The 19,382-nt window shown below is 42.9% G+C and overlaps 1 protein-coding gene across 1 annotated transcript; it reads right to left on the reverse strand.

Annotated features, from left to right (window-relative positions):
• Nucleotides 1–8,162: 8,162 nt before the first annotated feature.
• On the reverse strand, nt 8,163–18,920 carry LOC139415324 (ankyrin repeat and EF-hand domain containing 1a). The gene is made up of 9 exons (XM_071163381.1): nt 18,569–18,920; nt 17,721–17,920; nt 17,240–17,389; nt 15,587–15,710; nt 14,500–15,334; nt 14,026–14,252; nt 13,669–13,826; nt 10,952–11,092; nt 8,163–8,764 (listed from the first exon to the last, which is right to left on the reverse strand). Exons 1-9 carry the CDS (start codon nt 18,918–18,920, stop codon nt 8,609–8,611), a joined length of 2,343 nt encoding a protein of 780 aa, XP_071019482.1. The 3' UTR covers nt 8,163–8,608.
• Nucleotides 18,921–19,382: the final 462 nt, after the last annotated feature.

A 19,382-nucleotide genomic window follows, 5' to 3' on the forward strand; every position in this document is an offset into this window, starting at 1 on the left:
GCTTTGAATCGATATCTGTCAAAAAGATCCACACTTCTGCAGGGTTGGAAATGGGAAGCTGCACGTGGACCGGTAACGGCTCAATGGAAATCGCCATGTGTTTTTAGGCAAAACAAAAGCATGTGCATGTGTTCACAGTGTCGAATCGTGGTGTCACATCTCAGCCGTGGAGTCTAGACATTTTCTCCATCAAAACCAGTATTGTTTAGTATGACGTTTGTGGCTTTATCGTGAGAAATAGATAACATAATAGATGTACACATGCTTGGCAGGAGGATGTTCTTGAGCATCCACTAAACATGAGATTTAGTCCTATTGAAGCAAACTGCAGTGACACAATAACAGCACCATCTTTCGAGTGCTCTGAAATAGAATAGACTAGTGAATACAACCAGCTTTACGTTAATGGATAGTCGTTAGGGACCATTCGAAAATTACTGGAAAGTGGGGGAGTCCAACTCGAGAGTTCAAAGGCACCCCCCACCCCAATGTTATAAAAATATATTCACATGACCGTCCCCTTGTACTTAAAACAATGACAATACCCTCCCCTTCATTGAATTAACTCAAAATAATTGATTGTGACCACAGTAACAGTGACAAAGTATAAATGCATTTAATGCAATTCTAGTAATTTACATGACTAAAGACATTAGCAGAAGTTTTTCTGAGTTAATAGTCAGCAGGCCAGAACATAATATAAATGCAGCCCAATTCATTCACTTTCACTATTTCAAACAATATTTTTGAACTCATCCTTTAATAAATGATCAATTCAATGACACATTTTTTTACATTTAGATAAAATAACCAATGTCTCTGAGTGTTGTAGTCTTTGTCTATTTCTCTGTGCATTGACTGGTTAAAAACAGTTAGCCTACCTTAAAGAAAATGTAGCTTTCGATAAGTCCCAAAAGAAAGGCAGATTTAGAAAATAGGAGTTTCAGGCAAAAATGGACAGATAGATTATCATTAATCTTACCACATTTCTCAAAATGTCTCGGATCCCAATGCCAGTGTGTCTGGTTTGCAACGAAACCGTTGCTGTTTGTAAAAAAAAAAATGTAATCTGAGACGTCATATGATTCTAAGCAACGCAAGCTACTTTTACAAGTGACATTCCCCCACCCCAGACAGAGGCCCAACGCAGAAACATGTACGTTTTAACTGCTGGCTTAAACCATCAAGAGAAGGTCAAAAGTTCTTCCCTAAAAGCTGCCTGGGTTTAAACATCTCTTCTACAGAAGTGAATAGCTCAATTGATAGCGACAGAGTTACACATTGTAGGCCTATTAGATTACTTCCCAAGCAAAGTAAAACATTTTACTTTTCGGCTAAAGAACTTCGTAATTCAGCCTGCGAATGTCATAGAGACGAACCAAATATATCCCCATATGCATTAGAGTCACGTCGTATTGTGCATTTTGCAACACGTTTCTAGCATAAAGCATCGCAGAGGAAAGCGTCGTCATGGATGGCTTTAAATAATCAGAATCTGTTTAAGGTTCTTCAAAATCTTAAGCTAACAAGGTGTATGGTTTTTGCCATAAAAAAACAAAACAAAAGAAAAGTAAGCTATGGCAAACCCTCACATAGGCCTACCCCCAAATTCAAGCACTGGTTTTAACTTAACACACCAATACTTTCATGGATACAGAGGTATTTAAGGAGTGGTGATGCTTTAAGAGGAATTGGCCGAGAAAAATCTATGGAAAGCTTATCATTTCATCTGCTGGAGCCTATTTCTTCCCGTCTAAGAAATAAAAGGCCTACCTCTTATTTCTTAGACAGGAAGAAATAGGCTCCAGCAAAAATCCCTCTTGTTGTTAGTTAATGTGAGTTAAAATGAAGTCTGTTGAAATTAATTACTCGAATTAGCCTTATTTCAGCACCATGTGCTGTCCACCTTTCGATTGATTGTGCCGTGGGTGCAGCTTCACGTTTCAACACCACAAAGTAATGGAAGTTACTGTAATCTTGATTATTGTCAAGTCAATAAATGATGACCTCACAAACATCATGAGTAACAAAACATGTTGTTTTGTGGCCTTTGGAGTGGAAAATATCAAAGGTATGAGTGTGACCAATATGAGCCCAGAGCCGACGGCAGCAACCCATGTGGATACTGTGGGATTGGCTAGTGTATAAAGAAAGTGCCAATACCAAGGCGCATGCAAGCAGATGGGGAAAGTTGGCTAGGATGGAATAAATTATATAGGAAAATTGCTAATTTAAACCAGGGAAAAACTCACTAAACTCCCCTGTGCCCAATAAAAATCCACACAACCCTCCCCAAAGCAACAAAAAAAAGTTACCCCCCTTCCCTATTTTGGACCCCCGCCCACTCCCCCTCCAGTAATTTTTGAACTGCCCCAATACTTTCTCCAACAGCATTTCTTTTCAATCTATTTACATTTTAGTTATTTTTTCTCAGACTTTTTAGTCATTTTTTCTTGTCTTGCAGTAAATGTACCCAAGACAAAGATAATCACAGTCATGTATGAGGGTGTTATGAATATGATCATAGAATAATGGATGATAATTACAGCTTTTAATGTCAGATCAATTCTATTAAATTCATTTTAGGAAATGAATCATTCATATTTCCTAATGAGGAGTGTGGACTTCTCAGGCAGCGTGGGAATGTTCTCCTTTTCTCTCTACCTCTGTTTGGCAGTCTAACAAATGTATATTCTATTGCTCTGAAGCAAACCTGTCTCCTAAATTAATGATAATGATAACTCCGCATGAAAAATCCATTTGGAGAGGAGAGCCAGAGGCCGAAAGCGGGAGAGAGAAGGAGATAAATGGGGAGAGAGAGAGAGAATGAAAGAGAGTGATATGGGAAGAGACAGAATGGGAGAGATATAGATAGATACTGTAGATGTGGGATAGAGAAAGAGAGAGACGAGAGAGAGATTGAGAAAGGAGTCTCTTGTTGGACATTTCATTCATAAAACCAACAGATAGTAACTGCATGTATTTAAATAGACATTCAATGCTCTGTATTTGTAATACAGTACAGAGTAGTTATGTGTCACATGTTGCCCTCTTTAGTTTTTCATAGATTGGAGACCAGCCCTTTTTGTGTGTATTTATTATTTCATTTTGAGTTGGCAGTGATCGTTTATTTAACATATTTTGCATGCTTAATTCTAATTTGCATGACATTCTATGGTTTGCTGTGCCTCCCTTTGTCCTTTCTAATGGATTTATTGTAGACACATTCCCCTTGGCTGGTCTCCTTGGAGACTGGAGTTGGCCCAGGTTTGCCACACTTGGGCCTTATCAACTAACAAGCTAACTGAGATCCTTAACTGTTACCGACTCTTACTTCTGATAACTCAAAGAATAATGCAATGGGCTGTTATGTAAAGGTGAAGTGAAGGGGAGACCTGCTGTTTGGAATGGTCCAACAGACAGCACATCACCCCAAATGAGAGGGAAGTGAACTATGTATGCATCCCAATGTTCCCAATGGCCTCCTTAGTGGCGCAGCGGTCTAAGGCACTGCAACGCAGAGCTTGAGGTGTCACTACAGACCCTGGTTCGATCGCAGGCCGAGACCGGGAGACCCATGAGGCGCTGTACAATTGGCCCAGCGTCATCTGGGATAGGGGAGGGTTTGGCCAACCGGGATGTCCTTGTCCCATCGTGCTCTAGTGACTCCTTGTGGCGGGCTGGGCACCTGCAAGCTGACTCGGTAGCCAGTTGTACAGTGGCTGCGGCTCGGTAGCCAGTTGACACATTGGTGCGGCTGGCTTCTGGGTTAAGCGAGCAGCGTGTCAAGAAGCAGTGTGGCTTGGCAGGGTCGCGACTAATGACGCATGGCTCTCGACCTTCGTCTCTCCTGAGTCCGTACGGGAGTTGCAGTGATGGGACAAGACTGTAACTACCAATTGGGGAGAGAAATGGGTAAAAGTACAAAAAAATAAGTAGAATAGGGTGCCATTTAGTATGTATCCTGAGTGATGTTTTAGTGACTGTAGGGGACAACACACAGAGATTGACCTGATGACAGAGAGAATCTCTGAAAGGGTAGCTGAGGTGAGGAGAGAGAATGTAGGTTTCTTTCTGGTGAGTGAGGGACAGAGGGGTGTTTTCCTCAAACTGGGTAGTACTGCAGAGCCTGCAGTGTGGCTGTGCCAGCCAGTTCCGCCTACCCCTCTGCTGCACGGAAACTGTTTTTCTTTCTTTCTCTCTCTCTCTCTCTCTGTCTCCAATTCTCTAATCTAGGCGCCCTTCTGTCCCAACCAGACACCAGAAAAAATATTGTGTTTCTTTCAGTAAATTTTGGGCAAGAAAAAACTAACCTGTAGCTAGCTGACTTCTGTGAATGGTACTATGTCATGTCTGTTGCAGCTTATTGTATTGGTATTGGACGTTCTTTCGTTTAACTATTTCATGAAGCATTATCATTTGTTTACCATATTTATCATCCGTTAGGATAAAAGACACAGGAACTCAACTAACGAGCACATCAAAAGGATACAATGGGCAGATGTACGCAGTCCCTCTATTCTCTATGACAATAATGGTATAGGCTAATGATTGTGTACAACAATAGACGATATGGTCAGAGGTGTGTGCTTCTTCTCTATGACATGGTGTATGTACATAGTGATTTACAACAGGAGACAATAGGCAGAGTCGTGTGTTTCTTCTCTCTCATATGAACTGTTTTTTGGGAAAAAAAAAGGAAAAGGTAACCAAACCAAATATGGTTGCAGGTGACAGCAGAGAGGATACCCTGTTGCCATAGCTACGTGCCAGCTAATTTCATGTTCATTCTATGGAGATAAAACATGTTCATGTATGTAGTGGTGTTAATAGTATAACACACAGGCACGCACACAAGTAGGTGCACATGCACACACACATAAACAAGCACGTGCATGCACAAACACATACACAGTACAGCCTCCCACATACACACTGGACCTGCAGAGACTATTACACCATCAGTAATGACAGAGTTGATTGGCTGACCAGAACACTGACCTCCATAACCCAGCAACCTGGACACAGATTATGAAGCATGCTTCGAGGAGCACTGCACTGTAAAAGCGCACGCACGCACACACACGAGGGGATCCACTGGCACACTGACTGCCCTCTCCCCACCACCCTTTCACAAGCATTCTCTGTAAACATCCTAATACTCATCATACATGCTGCAAGAGGATCTCAGCTGCTGCAATGTTTTATCCCGTGATGCAAATGCTCAAGCAAACACACACACACACACACACACACACACACACACACACACACACACACACACACACACACACACACACACACACACACACACACACACACACACACACACACACACACACACACACACACACACACACAAATATGCACAGACACACAGTATACACACAGATGCTCATATGGAGACTAAGAATATACACATTTGTGTTCAGTTGGCAATAATGTGCCACTTCCTGTGAGTTAGCCAGGAGGAGGGACCTTCTGTTATGGTCCAGTACTCCGAGGTATAAGAGCATTCAGCTCTACTCTGCCATCCTGCACTGCACAGCTGTCCACGCACAAGACTGGGATCAGTGAACCTTATAACCCTACTGGGCCCTGTTGAATAGCTTGCTAAGGCCTGGCCTATTATTATTATTATGCATTATACCGTACTGACAAGTAAAGATCACCAAATAGTTAATAGCAAATGTGAATAGACGAGATTCAATGTCAGTAAACATCTAATTTATTTGGTTTTGTCAACCCTTCATACAGAGACCGTGTTTATATCTGTAATTTCTTATATTTCTCACTGCATTTCTCTCTTTCCTTCTCTCTTTCTTGTCTCTCTAACTCCACCTCTCTCTGTATCTCCCTAACCCTCTCTTTAAATCTCTCACACACTCGCTCAGTCTCTGTCACTCTATTAAACTCCTTCGGTATCGGTGTCCCGTCCACGGGACAGTTGAGCTAACGTAGGCTAATGAGATTAGCATGAGGTGGTAAGTAACAAGAACATTTCCCATGACATAGACATATCTGATATTGGCAGAAAGCTTAAATTATTGTTAATCAAATTTACAGTAGCTATTATAGTGAAATAAAACCATGCTATTGTTTGAGGCGAGTGCACAATTTTCAACATGAAAAGATATTAATAAACAAATTAGGCACATTTGAGCAGTCTTGATACCAAATTTTGAACAGAAATGCAATAGTTAATTGGAGCAGTCTAAAACTGCACATACACTGCTGCCATCTAGTGGCCAAAATCTAAATTTCACCTTGGCTGGAATAATACATTATGGCCTTTCTCTTGCATTTCAAAGATGATGGTACAAAAAAAATACACAAGAACGGTTGTTTTTTTCTTTGTATTATCTTTTACCAGATCAATTGTGTTATATTCTCCTACATTCCTTTCACATTTCCACAAACTGCAAAGTGTTCAAATGGTACCAAGAATATGCATATCCTTGCTATGGGGCCTGAGCTACAGGCAGTTAGATTTAGCTATGTCCTTGTAGGCGAAAATGTCAAAAAATTTGCGGATCCTTAAGAGGTTTTATCACGGCACAGAGCGGAGGACAGGGGGCTATCCTCTAGTATTAGCCCTATAACCATAGCCAATAGATTTCTATTGGTAGAACACTCTCCCCCCTCTTCCTCCTCCCAGAGTCAACCTGCCGTGCTCTCCCCTCCCCTTCTCTCCGTCCCATTACACTGATCAACAGACATGAAAATCACCACTGGGCTTTCTCTCCCTCTATTGCATTCATTCATTCAGCTTATCCTTCTTGCTCCCCCTCTCTGTAACTGACATCCCTATCTCATCCTCTCCTTTTCTCTCGAATGCTAGCAGAGACCCATAGACTTCCAGTCATTGCGCTACGGCTAGTTAGCATTGGCTCACGAAACTACCTCTAACTTCCTTCATACTGAACACAGAGCCATAGAAATTGTATCCAGAAGTTCATCTGACTCTAGGGAAGTAGGTATCCCTTTAGCTGTGTTAATACAAATTCAACACGGGCCTGTGTTACTGACCTCAATCTTGGTCTTTTTTCCTTTTATTTGTAATAATGTCCAATGGACCTTGAGGACACTGTAGTCTAATTTGATATTGTGGTGAGAGAAGATGGATCAGCATCAGCAAGTACGAACACATTTAACACAGAGAGATAGATAGAGCCACGGAGTGTGATTGTAATCTTTGTCTCCCAAATGTGATCATCAACTCTCCATGCAGTCTGCAGTCTTGAGATAAGTCTTGAGTGTCAGGGAAAATGTAAGGAGTATTTTATTTAGGAATGTAGTGAAGTCAAAGTTGTCAAACATATAAATTGTAAAGTAAAAATAACCCCCAAAATACCACTGCTAATACCATGGCTTTATTTATTCTCAGGTCAAGTATATAATGGTATAGCAAGCTAATAACAGTACACATGGCTGGCACTTTTACTCACTCTGGGCTGTAAGACAAGAGCTCCCTATTTCTATTCACCCGCCTTGTCAAGGCCGTCATCGTAAATAAGAATTTGTTCTTAACTGACTTGCCTAGTTAAATAAAGGTTCAATTAAATTAAAAAGATAAACAACCAGCCTTTCCAGAATAAAGTTAGCCAAACAGTGCCTCTTGCAGGTTCAAAGGAGGAACTGTATTGCATCGAAAACCATACGCTCTCTACTCACCAGAAGAAAAAGTGTCCAAATCCAAGTCCATTACAGACACATTTATGGCTAACAAAAGGATAAAACAGGCACATAAAAAAAAGTCAGGCAGTGAAATCAAATAGCACAGTATCAACCATGTGTGATGTCACTGGAATTCACAGGCTTAGGGAGGTGCGTCTTAATGTGCGTGTGGTTTGTGGTGTGGTGAATTGTGTGGTGTTGTGGAGAGGTGTGTGTGTGTGTGTGTACCTGCAGAGTGAGGCATGCTACCCAGCGTGCCTGGCAGACGGCGGTGAGAGAAAGTGAGAGACCGAGAGGAGATGTTGACACACCAACCACCAGCCCAGATGCCAAATCAAATCAAAGTTTATTTGTCACGAATACAACAGTTATGTGAAGACCTTCTTACTTAACCAACAGTTGGGGAGGTGTGGATCCTCCCCAACATATTTCAAATCATTACTAGGACTTCTATATCAAATCCGTAGGACTGTAAAGCTGTCTGGATGAGTGGAAGCTGTCTGGTATACAGGACAGACTCTTTGCCATGTGCTTTGTGTCTAGTGATACAATGAGTACTCAGTAGGCATGTCAGAAGAAGACAATTCTGTACTAAATTCAAGTGGATTTATATCAATAGATACAGTGAACAACATCTATACATTATTCTTACATCTTTACATCTACTACTTGGTGTATCTTGTTTTAGTCAATACATTTACTGGCTTTCTATGACAGTGAGGAAACTCCTCTCAGCTATCAGTGTGCTAAGGCAAATTACGTTTTCAATTCAGAGAGTAAATTGAAATTCAATACATAAATTGAAAATATGACTAAATGAATTCCAATTCCCTTCCTGAATTGAAAACTGATTTGAACCCAACTATGTGAGGCAAATATATTCCATCTGCAAACATAACTGCTGACTCATTACAACCATGTCTTGTTCCCACTAGTTAGTAGCTTGAGTCAGCTTCAGAGATTTCTGCTGGATGTTCTTACTGAAGGGCATCATAAAGTCCTCAAAGTCCACCTCATAGGAAAACCTCTCCCTCTTCTTCTGCATCTTCTCTACCAGCTGGCTGGTGGTGGTCTGCTTGCCCCATACCTGGAACATAAAGTAGGGGGAGAACATAGAGTTGTATAGAAGACTTTCACCATTTTGAAGTAATCAACTGGGTGGGACTTCCTATGAGGTAAGGAAAGATCACATAATTCCATCCAGGTCATCAGGAGGGATCAGCCAATTAATTATACTGGTGAGCAAACATTCCATAACTGCAGGTGGCATTAAACCTCCAACCTTGAGTTTATTTATACCTGTTCAAAGAACACACTCCAGGTGGCAGTGTGCACCCTTTCAGTTTGTTCTTTGAAGTAGTAGAATAGTAGTAGAATAAAATGGACTACTTCAAAATGGAGGCCTCAATGGTGCTGCCCGTGCCCTCAAAAACACAATAACGGGACAGATTCAATGCTGCAATCTCTATACAACTCTATGAGGGAGAAACAACTCAACTGAACACAACCAACGTAGTTCAACTTTATTTTAATATACAGGTTCAATTCCCCTCCTGGACCTCCATGTACAGTGGGGCAAAAAAGTATTTAGTCAGCCACCAATTGTACAAGTTCTCCCACTTAAAAATATGAGAGAGGCCTGTAATTTTCATCATAGGTATACTTCAACTATGACAGACAAAATGAGGGAAGAAAATCCAGAAAATCACATTGTAGGATTTTTAATGAATTTATTTGCAAATTATGGTGGAAAAATAAGTATTTGGTCACCTACAAACAAGCAAGATTTCTGGTTCTCACAGACCTGTAACTTCTTCTTTAAGGGGCTCCTCTGTCCTCCACTCGTTACCTGTATTAATGGCACCTGTTTGAACTTGTTATCAGTATAAAAGCCACCTGTTCACAACCTCAAATAGTCAAACTCCAAACTCCACTATGGCCAAGACCAAAGAGCTGTCAAAGGACACCAGAAACAAAATTGTAGACCTGCACCAGGCTGGGAAGACTGAATCTGCAATAGGTAAGCAGCTTGATTTGAAGAAATCAACTGTGGGAGCAATTATTAGGAAATGGAAGACATACAAGACCACTGATAATCTCCCTCGATCTGTGGCTCCATGCAAGACCTCACCCCGTGGGGTCAAAATATTCACAAGAACGTTGAGCAAAAATCCCAGAACCACACGGGGGGACCTAGTGAATGACCTGCAGAGAGCTGGGACCAAAGTAACAAAGCCTACCATCAGTAACACACTACGCCACCAGGGACTCAAATCCTGCAGTGCCAGACGTGTCCCCCTGCTTAAGCCAGTACATGTCCAGGCCCGTCTGAAGTTTGCTAGAGAGCATTTGGATGATCCAGAAGAAGATTGGGAGAATGTCATATGGTCAGATGAAACCAAAATATAACTTTTTGGTAAAAACTCAACTCGTCGTGTTTGGAGGACAAAGAATGCTGAGTTGCATCTAAAGAACACCATACCTACTGTGAAGCATGGGGAAACATCATGCTTTGGGGCTGTTTTTCTGCAAAGGGACCAGGACGACTGATCCGTGTAAAGGAAAGAATTAATGGGGCCAAGTATCGTGAGATTTTGAGTGAAAACCTCCTTCCATCAGCAAGGGCATTGAAGATGAAACCTGGCTGGGTCTTTCAGCATGACAATGATCCCAAACACACCGCCCGGGCAATGAAGGAGTGGCTTCGTAAGAAGCATTTCAAGGTCCTGGAGTGGCCTAGCCAGTCTCCAGATCTCAACCCCATAGAAAATCTTTGGAGGGAGTTGAAAGTCCGTGTTGCCCAGCAACAGCCCCAAAACATCACTGCTCTATAGGAGATCTGCATGGAGGAATGGGCCAAAATACCAGCAACAGTGTGTGAAAACCTTGTGAAGACTTACAGAAAACGTGTGACCTCTGTCATTGCCAACAAAGGGTATATAACAAAGTATTGAGATAAACTTTTGTTATTGACCAAATACTTATTTTCCACCATCATTTGCAAATAGATTCATTAAAAATCCTTCAATGTGATTTTCTGGATTTTTTTCCCTCATTTTGTCTGACATAGTTGAAGTGTACCTATGATGAAAATTACAGGCCTCTCTCATCTTTTTAAGTGGGAGAACTTGCACAATTGGTGGCTGACTAAATACTTTTTTGCCCCACTGTACATGTCTTGCAGAAAAAAATAAATCTCTCAAACTCATTTGAGAGAGATTCGTTGTCATTTTACCCCTGCTACATCAGCACTGCAATGGCATTGCAGTCCTACCGTTTTTGGCACATAGCTGATGTCCACTTTGTTGACTTGTCCGCTGATGATCTGAGTGCTGTGCAGAATGATGCTCTCCTTCAGGGACATCGCTTTATTCACTACCATCTCAGATGGGGCAGGGGTCACCGGACCATGACCCTAGGGGGGGGGGGCCATGGCAACACAGTCATCAAAGAGGCAGAGAAAACAGCAATCAAGGTTTAGGGTCAGTTCTATTTCAATTCAGTCAATTTCTGGAGATTGTATCAGCATTTTAATTCGACATCAACTGAAATGTTGACTCATTGATTTTCAATGATTTATCAATACTTAGGAATTTCAATTCATATCTTGACTGAATTGAAATAGAATTGAGCCCAACCCTGGAGCAACATTGAAGTAACCACAGTGACACAGCAACACAGTAAAAACTGGAGTATCTTATGTTTCACCGAGTCTTGGCTGAACACCAAAATGGATAATATATAGCTGGCTGGGATTTCCATGCATCGGCATTACAGAGCAGCTACGTCTGGTAAGACGAGGGGTGGGGGTATGTGTATTTGTCAATAACAGCTGGTGCATGATGTCTAATATTTAAAAAAGTCTCAAGGTATTGTTCGCCTGAGGTAGAGTACCTCATGACAAGCTGTAGACCACACTATCTACCAAGAGAGTTCTCATGTGTATTACTCGTAGCCGTCTATTTACCACCACAAACCAATGCTGGCACTAAGACCGCACTCAACAAGCTGTTTAAGGCCATAAGCAAACAAGAAAATGCTCATCCAGAAGCATTGCTCCTAGTGGCCGGGGACTTTAATGCAGGAAAACTCCTTTTTGCCGAATTTCTACCAGAATGTCATATGTGCAACCAGAGGAAAAAAAATCGAGACCACCTTTACTCCACACACAGAGATGAACACAAAACTCTCCCTCACCCTCCATTTGGCAAATCTGACCATAATTCTGTCTTCCTTAATCCTGTTTACAAGCATAAACCACAACAGGAAGTATCAGTGACTCGCTCAATACGGAAGTACAGTCCTGTAGCGTAGCATCCACTCTGTTTTGCTAGCACAGACTAGAATATGTTCCGAGATTCATCCAATGGAATTGAGGTGTATACCACCTCAGTTAGAGGCAACATCCACACCACCATGCCCTCAGACGAACCATCAAACTCAAGAGCATGTACTGAGCATGCGCGGACCAACTGGCAAGTGTCTTCATTGACATTTTCAAACTCTCCCTGACCGAGTCTGTAATACCTACATGTTTCAAGCAGACCACCATAGTCCCTGTGTAAAAGAATGCGAAGGTAACCTGCCTGAATGACTACCGCCCCGTAGCACTCACGCCAGTAGACATGAAGAGCATTGAAAGGCGGGTCATGGCTCACATCAACACCATCATCCCGGAAACTCTAGACCCACTTCAATTCGCATACCGCGCCAAACAGATCCACAGATGACGCAATCTCAATCTCACTTCACACTGCCCTTTCCAACCTGGACAAAGGGAACACCTATGTGAGACTACAGCTCAGCGTTGACTACAGCTCAGTATTCAACATCATAGTACCCACAAAGCTCATCACTAAGCTAAGGACCCTGGGACTAAACACGGACAGCAACCTCTCCCTCAATGTGAGCAAGACAAAGGAGATAATTGTGGACTACAGGAAAAGGAGGACCGAGCACACCCCCATTAACTTCGACGGGGCTGTAGTAGAGCAGGTCAAGAGCTTCAAATTCCTTGGTATCAACATCACCCAACAAACTATCATGGTCCAAACCCACCAAGACAGTCGTGAAGAGGGCACGACAACACATTTTCCTCCACAGGGGACTGAAAAGATTTGGCATGGGTCCCCAGATCCTCAAAAGGTTATACAGCTCCACCATTGAGAGCATGGTTGCATCACCACTTGGTATGCCAACTGCTCGGCATTCAACTGTAAGGCACTACAGAGTGTAGTGCGTGCAGCCCAATACATCACCGGGGCCAAGCTTCCTGCCATCCAGGACCTATATATTAGGCAGTGTCAGAGGAAGGCCCAAAGGTCCAAGAAATTGTCAAAGACTACAGTCACCCAAGTCATAGACTTCTCTCTGCTACCGCACGGCAAGAGGTACCGGAGAGCCAAGTCTAGGACCAAAATGCTCATTAGCAGCTTCTACCCCGAAGCCACAAGACTGCTGAACAATTGATCGAATGGCCACCCAGACTATTTACATTGACACCCTCCCCTCAGATACTCACTGTTAATTATCTATGCATAGTCACTTTACCCCTACCTACATATACAAATGACCTCGACTACACTGTACCACCGCACATGGGCTCTGTACCGGTACCCCCTGTATATAGCAATTTTATTTTATTTGAGTTTGAATAGGGACTCGCATGGTGTCTCTGCCGGCTACGATGCCTCTGGTTATTGAGACCTACACCACAGCCTTGTCAGCAAGTAATTCTACACGTCTGGACTAATTTGCTTACAAGTCTCTGGGGTAGGGTAACAGGGAGGTCTAGGGTCCTTTTACACTTTTTGGTTTTCGGTCACATTGAGAGATGGGAAAATCTCAATGTGATAAAAAAAAAATGGGTGTGTGTGACCACATCTTTGACATATGATGATTGGTTAACAGTCTTACCATCGATCGGATCAAAAATAGAAAGAAACGGTCAACGTTGTTAGTACAAACCAGTAGCATGAAAGGTTCTTGTACCTTTTCTTGGGCAGTGGCAGGTCTGGGTTTAGGTTGAGGTTTACCCCCTTTTCCTTTCTTGTTCTCCTTGAGTTTGGGCAGAGAATCAATCTTAGCCTGGACCAAGTCCACAATCCTGAAGTCTGCATAGGCACGGGCGATGTCCAAGCAATTTTTCTCTGAAACAAAATGCACTTATTCAAATGACAGAAAAGGTCTCTGAGGCAATCTATCAACCAAAACAGTCAACCAACTCGGGTGTTCTGAGTGCTGACCTTATGTGTAGTTTGGGTAGCCTACAGAGTGAGTGAGTATTCATTCATTGTTTGCTATTTAATATCCTACTGCATCATGCTATTCATGATGGTATTACAGTACCTTTCTTGTTTTCTGCAGCGACCTTTGCCCCGGCCTTGATGAGGTAGTCCACACAGCAGGGCCTGCAGCTCTCGATGGCCCTCATGAGGGGTGTGGCACCGTTGAGAGCGGGCGTGTCCACCTTGGCACCTCTCTCCACCAGCAGCTCCATTATGTCCAGTTGTCCTGCGTGACAAGCGTGGTGGAGGGGCGTCCAACGGAACTGGTCACACACATTCACGTCAGCCCTGTGGTATTTAAGAAACACACACGGTACAGTACTGAAATAGGCCTAATGCTATGACTGACTAAACCACTATAACTTTACCGGCATAATCACACTGCATTATAAAGCAAACATCGAGAAATGTATACAGTCTACAAAAAGGAGAAGTGATAAGGATGAGTTGTGTTACAACCCCTTTACATATGTTGACTAAGGTGTTCCATAAACTAAAACTAAATAAACTTGTCCAGGAGAGAATTGTATCTCACCCCAAGTTGAGGAGGAATTGGGCCACCTCGTAGTTTCCACTGGAGCAGGCGGTCATGAGAGGGGTCTTATAGAAGCGGTCCTTCACGTCCACCGGGACCCCCTGACTGAAGGCCAGGTTCAGAGACTCCAGGTCCCCCGTCTTCACACAGTAGTTGATGTCGATATAGACCCTCTCCGGCTTGTCTAGGTACCAGGCGGAATCATCCTCTATCGGGTGGACTGGCGGGTGGTCGCGGTCGAAACGAGTGATGTCAGTACAATGCTGGTACGTCTCGATCATGTAGTGAGGCGGCCCGCCATCGTTCCGTCTGTATATAAGCTCAGGTGGGATGGTACAAATAGGCATGGGGAGAGTGAATTTAGCCTTTTTCTTGCCCTTTTTACCTCTCTTTCCTCCTTTCTTCTTCTTTGGACCATAAGAGGCGATGGTAAATGATTTCTGGAGGTACTTGAGGCCCTTGAAGAAGTCACTGACGTTGACTAGTCCTTCTCTCCTTTTGTCGTGGGCCACTACCACCTTATGGAGCTGGTCCAGTTCCACTGGGGCCTGGAGCTTCTGCAGCACAGATATGAACATTTCCCTAGAGACTGTCTCCGTGCCCTTGGCTTCTGATTCGTCCAAAAAGGCGTTCCGGAGGGCGGCCTCGTGCTCGTGGGACCAATCGTGGAGGGTCAGGGCCCAGGGAGTGTTGGGATTGGACACCCCGGTTTTGGAGTACTTCCCGTGTATCCTCTCTGCTTTCTTGAGTTCCTTTACCACTGCCTTGTAGCTGTTGTCTTTGGCAATATGACGGGGAAGAAGGCCCTCCTGGTTTTTTTGTTTGGGGTTACAACCTGAAGTTATCACACAATAAAGATGGAAACCCTTTCGTGACTGAAGTGGAATAAAAATCTGACAAATCAATAGCCAGCTGAAAACATTCCAAATGCTGGGAATAAAATGTATAAAATGCTTAAAAATGTTTCAAACACATGTTCACTGAGCTTACCGTCAATGTGTTTGTATGAGTTTAAGAAGGACTGATTCATTCCGTGTATATTAGTTACAGTATTAGTAAAAAAAAGCATGTTAGTTAGGGCACATACCTCTCTGTGCTAGGAACCTGCAGCAATCAGTGAAGCCCCCTCGGGCAGCGTAGTGCAGAGGAGTGTCCCCCTCTGATGTCATCACCCCCATGTCAGCTGAGTAAGCAGACAGCACCTGGATCACCTGCAGGAAGTCAATACAATTATATTAACTGATGATGCTTGTACACAAAACAGATGACGTATAGGGCCTGTTTCCCGGACCCAAAATAAGCCTTGTCCTGCTCAATGGAAAATGTCTATAGGAAGTGTTTTTCAGTTCAGGACTAAGCTTAATCTGGGTCCAGGAAATTGGCGCATGAAGTTCAGACTAGGGTTGCAAAAATACTGGTAATTTACCAAAGTTACCAGAATCTTCAGTCATTTATTAATTAACAGAAAATATATGGCAATCTATCGTGACTTTGGTCACAACTTTAAACAAATTATGGTTCAAGAGGAAATAGCCTAGTTAATAAAAAAAGCGTCTAATCAACCACGGCATTAACTCTGCAACTCAACCAACTATTGACTATTTTCACAACTGCCACTACTTTGACGCCAAAACATTAACAACAAATACATATTGACATAGTAAAATAAAATAGAAGTGTGTAAAAAAATATATAAAAGGATATTTCATGCTGAAACCCTCATATTATACACCAATAGTATTCACTAAATTGATGGTTTACATTTAGGATAATGTTTGACATCTTTGTCATTCTGTTTTTCTATTTTAATAACATCTTATTTAGTTATTTCATATATTGTCACGTTCTGACCATCGTTCGTGTTCGTGTTTTCCTTGTTTTAGTGTTGGTCAGGACGTGAGCTGGGTGGGCATTCTATGTTGTGTGTCTGGTTTGTCTATTTCTATGTTTGGCCTGATATGGTTCTCAATCAGAGGCAGGTGTTAGTCATTGTCTCTGATTGGGAACCATATTTAGGTAGCCTGGGTTTCAGTGTGTGTTTGTTGGGTGATTGTCCTTGTTCCTGTCTCTGTGTTTGTTGTCATCAGATAGGCTGTATAGGTTTTCACGGTCCGTTTGTTGTTTTTGTATTGTTTGTTTTTCGTCATCATTAAACATGTATCAAGAATACCGCGCTGCATTTTGGTCCGACTCTCCTTCACCGCAAGAAAACCGTTACATATATTTTATATGTGATAAGGCCACACAGAGGGCCCAAAATAATTAGACACTAATAATCTGAAGTACCCAAAAGGCCCACTAGATGTCTTTTGATAGATTACATGAATCCAAAAAGTTTCCAGTAATTTACCCTCCCTTTGCAACCTTAGTACAGATATATTGTATATGTGGCCCATGTGGGAATTAAAGCCACAATTAGACATGGGTAGTCTATACTGACAGACACCTGACGTTCAAATGAATTATTACTGCTTAGGCTACCTGGGGTAGCAGGTAGAGCAATGGACTAGTAACCGAAAGGTTGTTAGACTGAATCCCTGAGCTGACAATTTAAAAATCTGTTGTTCTGCCCCTGAACAGGGCACTGTTCCTAGGCTGTCATTGTAAATAAGAATTTGTTCTTAAATCTGTTGTTCTGCCCCTGAACAGGGCACTGTTCCTAGGCTGTCATTGTAAATAAGAATTTGTTCTTAACTAACTTGCCTAGTTATATAAAGGTCAAATAAAAAAAATAACCCACCTCAAAGAATCCCCCCATGGCAGCGAAGTGTGTGGCGTGGAGGTGGTTCTTGTCGAGGGTGTTGGGGTTTGCCCCCCTCAGTAGGATGGCTCTGACCAGCTCCACAGCCCCAGCCCTGGCTGCCTCCATCAACGCAGTGCGGCCTGTCATCTGAAGAGACAGGAGGATGTCACCTCTATGTGATGAGTGTGAATATGAAGACCAAATTCACACACATCAAAGTCTTAGTTACCTTATTCTATTCTATATCTACATTACTCAGAGACAACAATTCAGGTAATTTCCTCTCCCATAATTCACAAGTCACAATAAGTTACATTTTAGAAAATATAAAATTAGTTTAATCCAAAATGGCACACTTATAATTTTTCAGCAAACTGTACCTAATAAGACTAAAGTATTGCACTAAATACAGAATAGGGTGTAATTTCAGATTTGCCCATTGATCTCCCAGAAACCCCCATGTCATGTGTTATGAGACCTGATTGGCTGAGTTGGGGTCGGCGCCCTGCTCCAGGATGCTGAGGCACATGGCGGAGCAGTCGGCGGCACGTTGACACGCCAGCAGGAACACGGGTGTCCCGGCGAGCGAGACGTTGTTGACATCAGCCATGCTGTGTAGGGCCACCTGCAGGCAGCGCATGTGGCGCTTGGTGGGGAAGATGCAGTAGAAGAGCACACCTGGGAAAAGAGCCAAGAGCCACCAAGTGAGCCATTGAGCTGAAGGGATTGGATTACCCAGCAGGCTTTACAGACAAGGGAGAGGATCCCTTCTGATCTGTAATTAGATGTGTCCACAATCATCCCCACAAAATAGCAAAGACTCATTGACTGTAACTGAAGACTGGACCACACTGCAATTGAGGCTATTATAATTGGGCTTTAAGGAGTTTTGTATGAGCGCCGTTGGGTTGGCTCCTTTGGAGGGAGTGAGTCAATTCGAGCCGCCTGAGACACTGATCTCATCAATATGTAAACAGAGAAAGCATGCATTTTCATGAGTCAAACAGTCACGCCATTCAACAGGAGGCTACCAGACTGAACTTGAAACAGAACTAATCTCTTGGTATCAGAGCTACACACACAGTAATACAGTAAGTAAGCAAACTGTGGAGTGGAAATTTGAATACAGTGAATACTATGGTTTGAATTGATGCAAAGAGCACATTTCCATCTACGGGTAATAAATAAAGTAATATTATATTTTATTCCATCCCATTGCATAAAATGATATTCTCAGTGGCTGACTATTCTACTCTACACTACTCTACTCAATATCTCTAGCAAACACAGCATCACCTAATCTGGGGGCTGACTGGATCCTCTCACCTTTCCCCTCAGCATCCAACAGGTTCATTTTAGCGTAGTTCTTAGCTAGCAGGGCCACCATGCCGTCGTGCCCCATCTCAGCTGCTAACATGACCGGGGTGCGCCCCCTTTTGTCCTGGACGTTGGGCTTGGCGCCCTGGGCCAGCAGGAAGCTGACCATGTTTGTGTTGTTGGCCACAGCAGCCAGGTGGAGAACTCCGGTGCCCTCCCGTGGCTCTGTCAGGTTGATGAGGTCCTCCACACCCATGTCTACCATCTTCTCTATCTGAGGCTGGTCTCCCTCATGGACATACTGGAGGAGCCGGTAGATCTGCAGCACCTGCAGGCGACCCTCAGCCACCGGGGTCTTCATTATGGGTCAGTGGGCAAGTAGGGGCTCTCGTTCCAGACCAGGGTCAAATGCTATATGTCAAAAGTTTTAAGTCATTGAGTTTCACTTTATTTAAATTTGTCTGGTACAATGTAGCCAATGGTATAGTCCCCAAAATGAACATTTTAAGCCAAAGCATGCACAACTCTCGCAGAACTAAACTCCACTCTATGGTGAAAAAAGTTTAGAAACTTCCTTTATAATGGTGTATAAACTTCCTTCACCGTGGAGTGGAATTTAGTCGGATAACACAACTCAAAAAATAGCCGAGCTTCAACTATATGTATTTCTTTGACCCTTTCTCCTTGAGATTAAAATACAATAAAACTGTAGGCCCTATAACGTTACTATCAACTCACTCTCACATCTCCTTGTGGCCATTCTGCCTCGCTGTTGTAAACTGTTTACGTTCCGTTTACGATATCAAATCAAAAACAAGTGGGG

This window comes from Oncorhynchus clarkii, chromosome 8 (genome assembly GCF_045791955.1).
Source record: "Oncorhynchus clarkii lewisi isolate Uvic-CL-2024 chromosome 8, UVic_Ocla_1.0, whole genome shotgun sequence".
Taxonomy (NCBI): Eukaryota; Metazoa; Chordata; class Actinopteri; order Salmoniformes; family Salmonidae; genus Oncorhynchus; species Oncorhynchus clarkii.

Bases quoted from the DNA above. Each gene is read 5' to 3' on its own strand.
- LOC139415324 (XM_071163381.1), bottom strand. From the start codon at position 18,920: ATGAAGACCCCGGTGGCTGAGGGTCGCCTGCAGGTGCTGCAGATCTAC. The intron at 17,390-17,720 runs GTCTCATAACAC...CTGTCTCTTCAG, and splicing joins ACCCCAACTCAGCCAATCAG to ATGACAGGCCGCACTGCGTT. The intron at 15,335-15,586 runs GTATGTGCCCTA...TGATAACTTCAG, and splicing joins CAGGTTCCTAGCACAGAGAG to GTTGTAACCCCAAACAAAAA.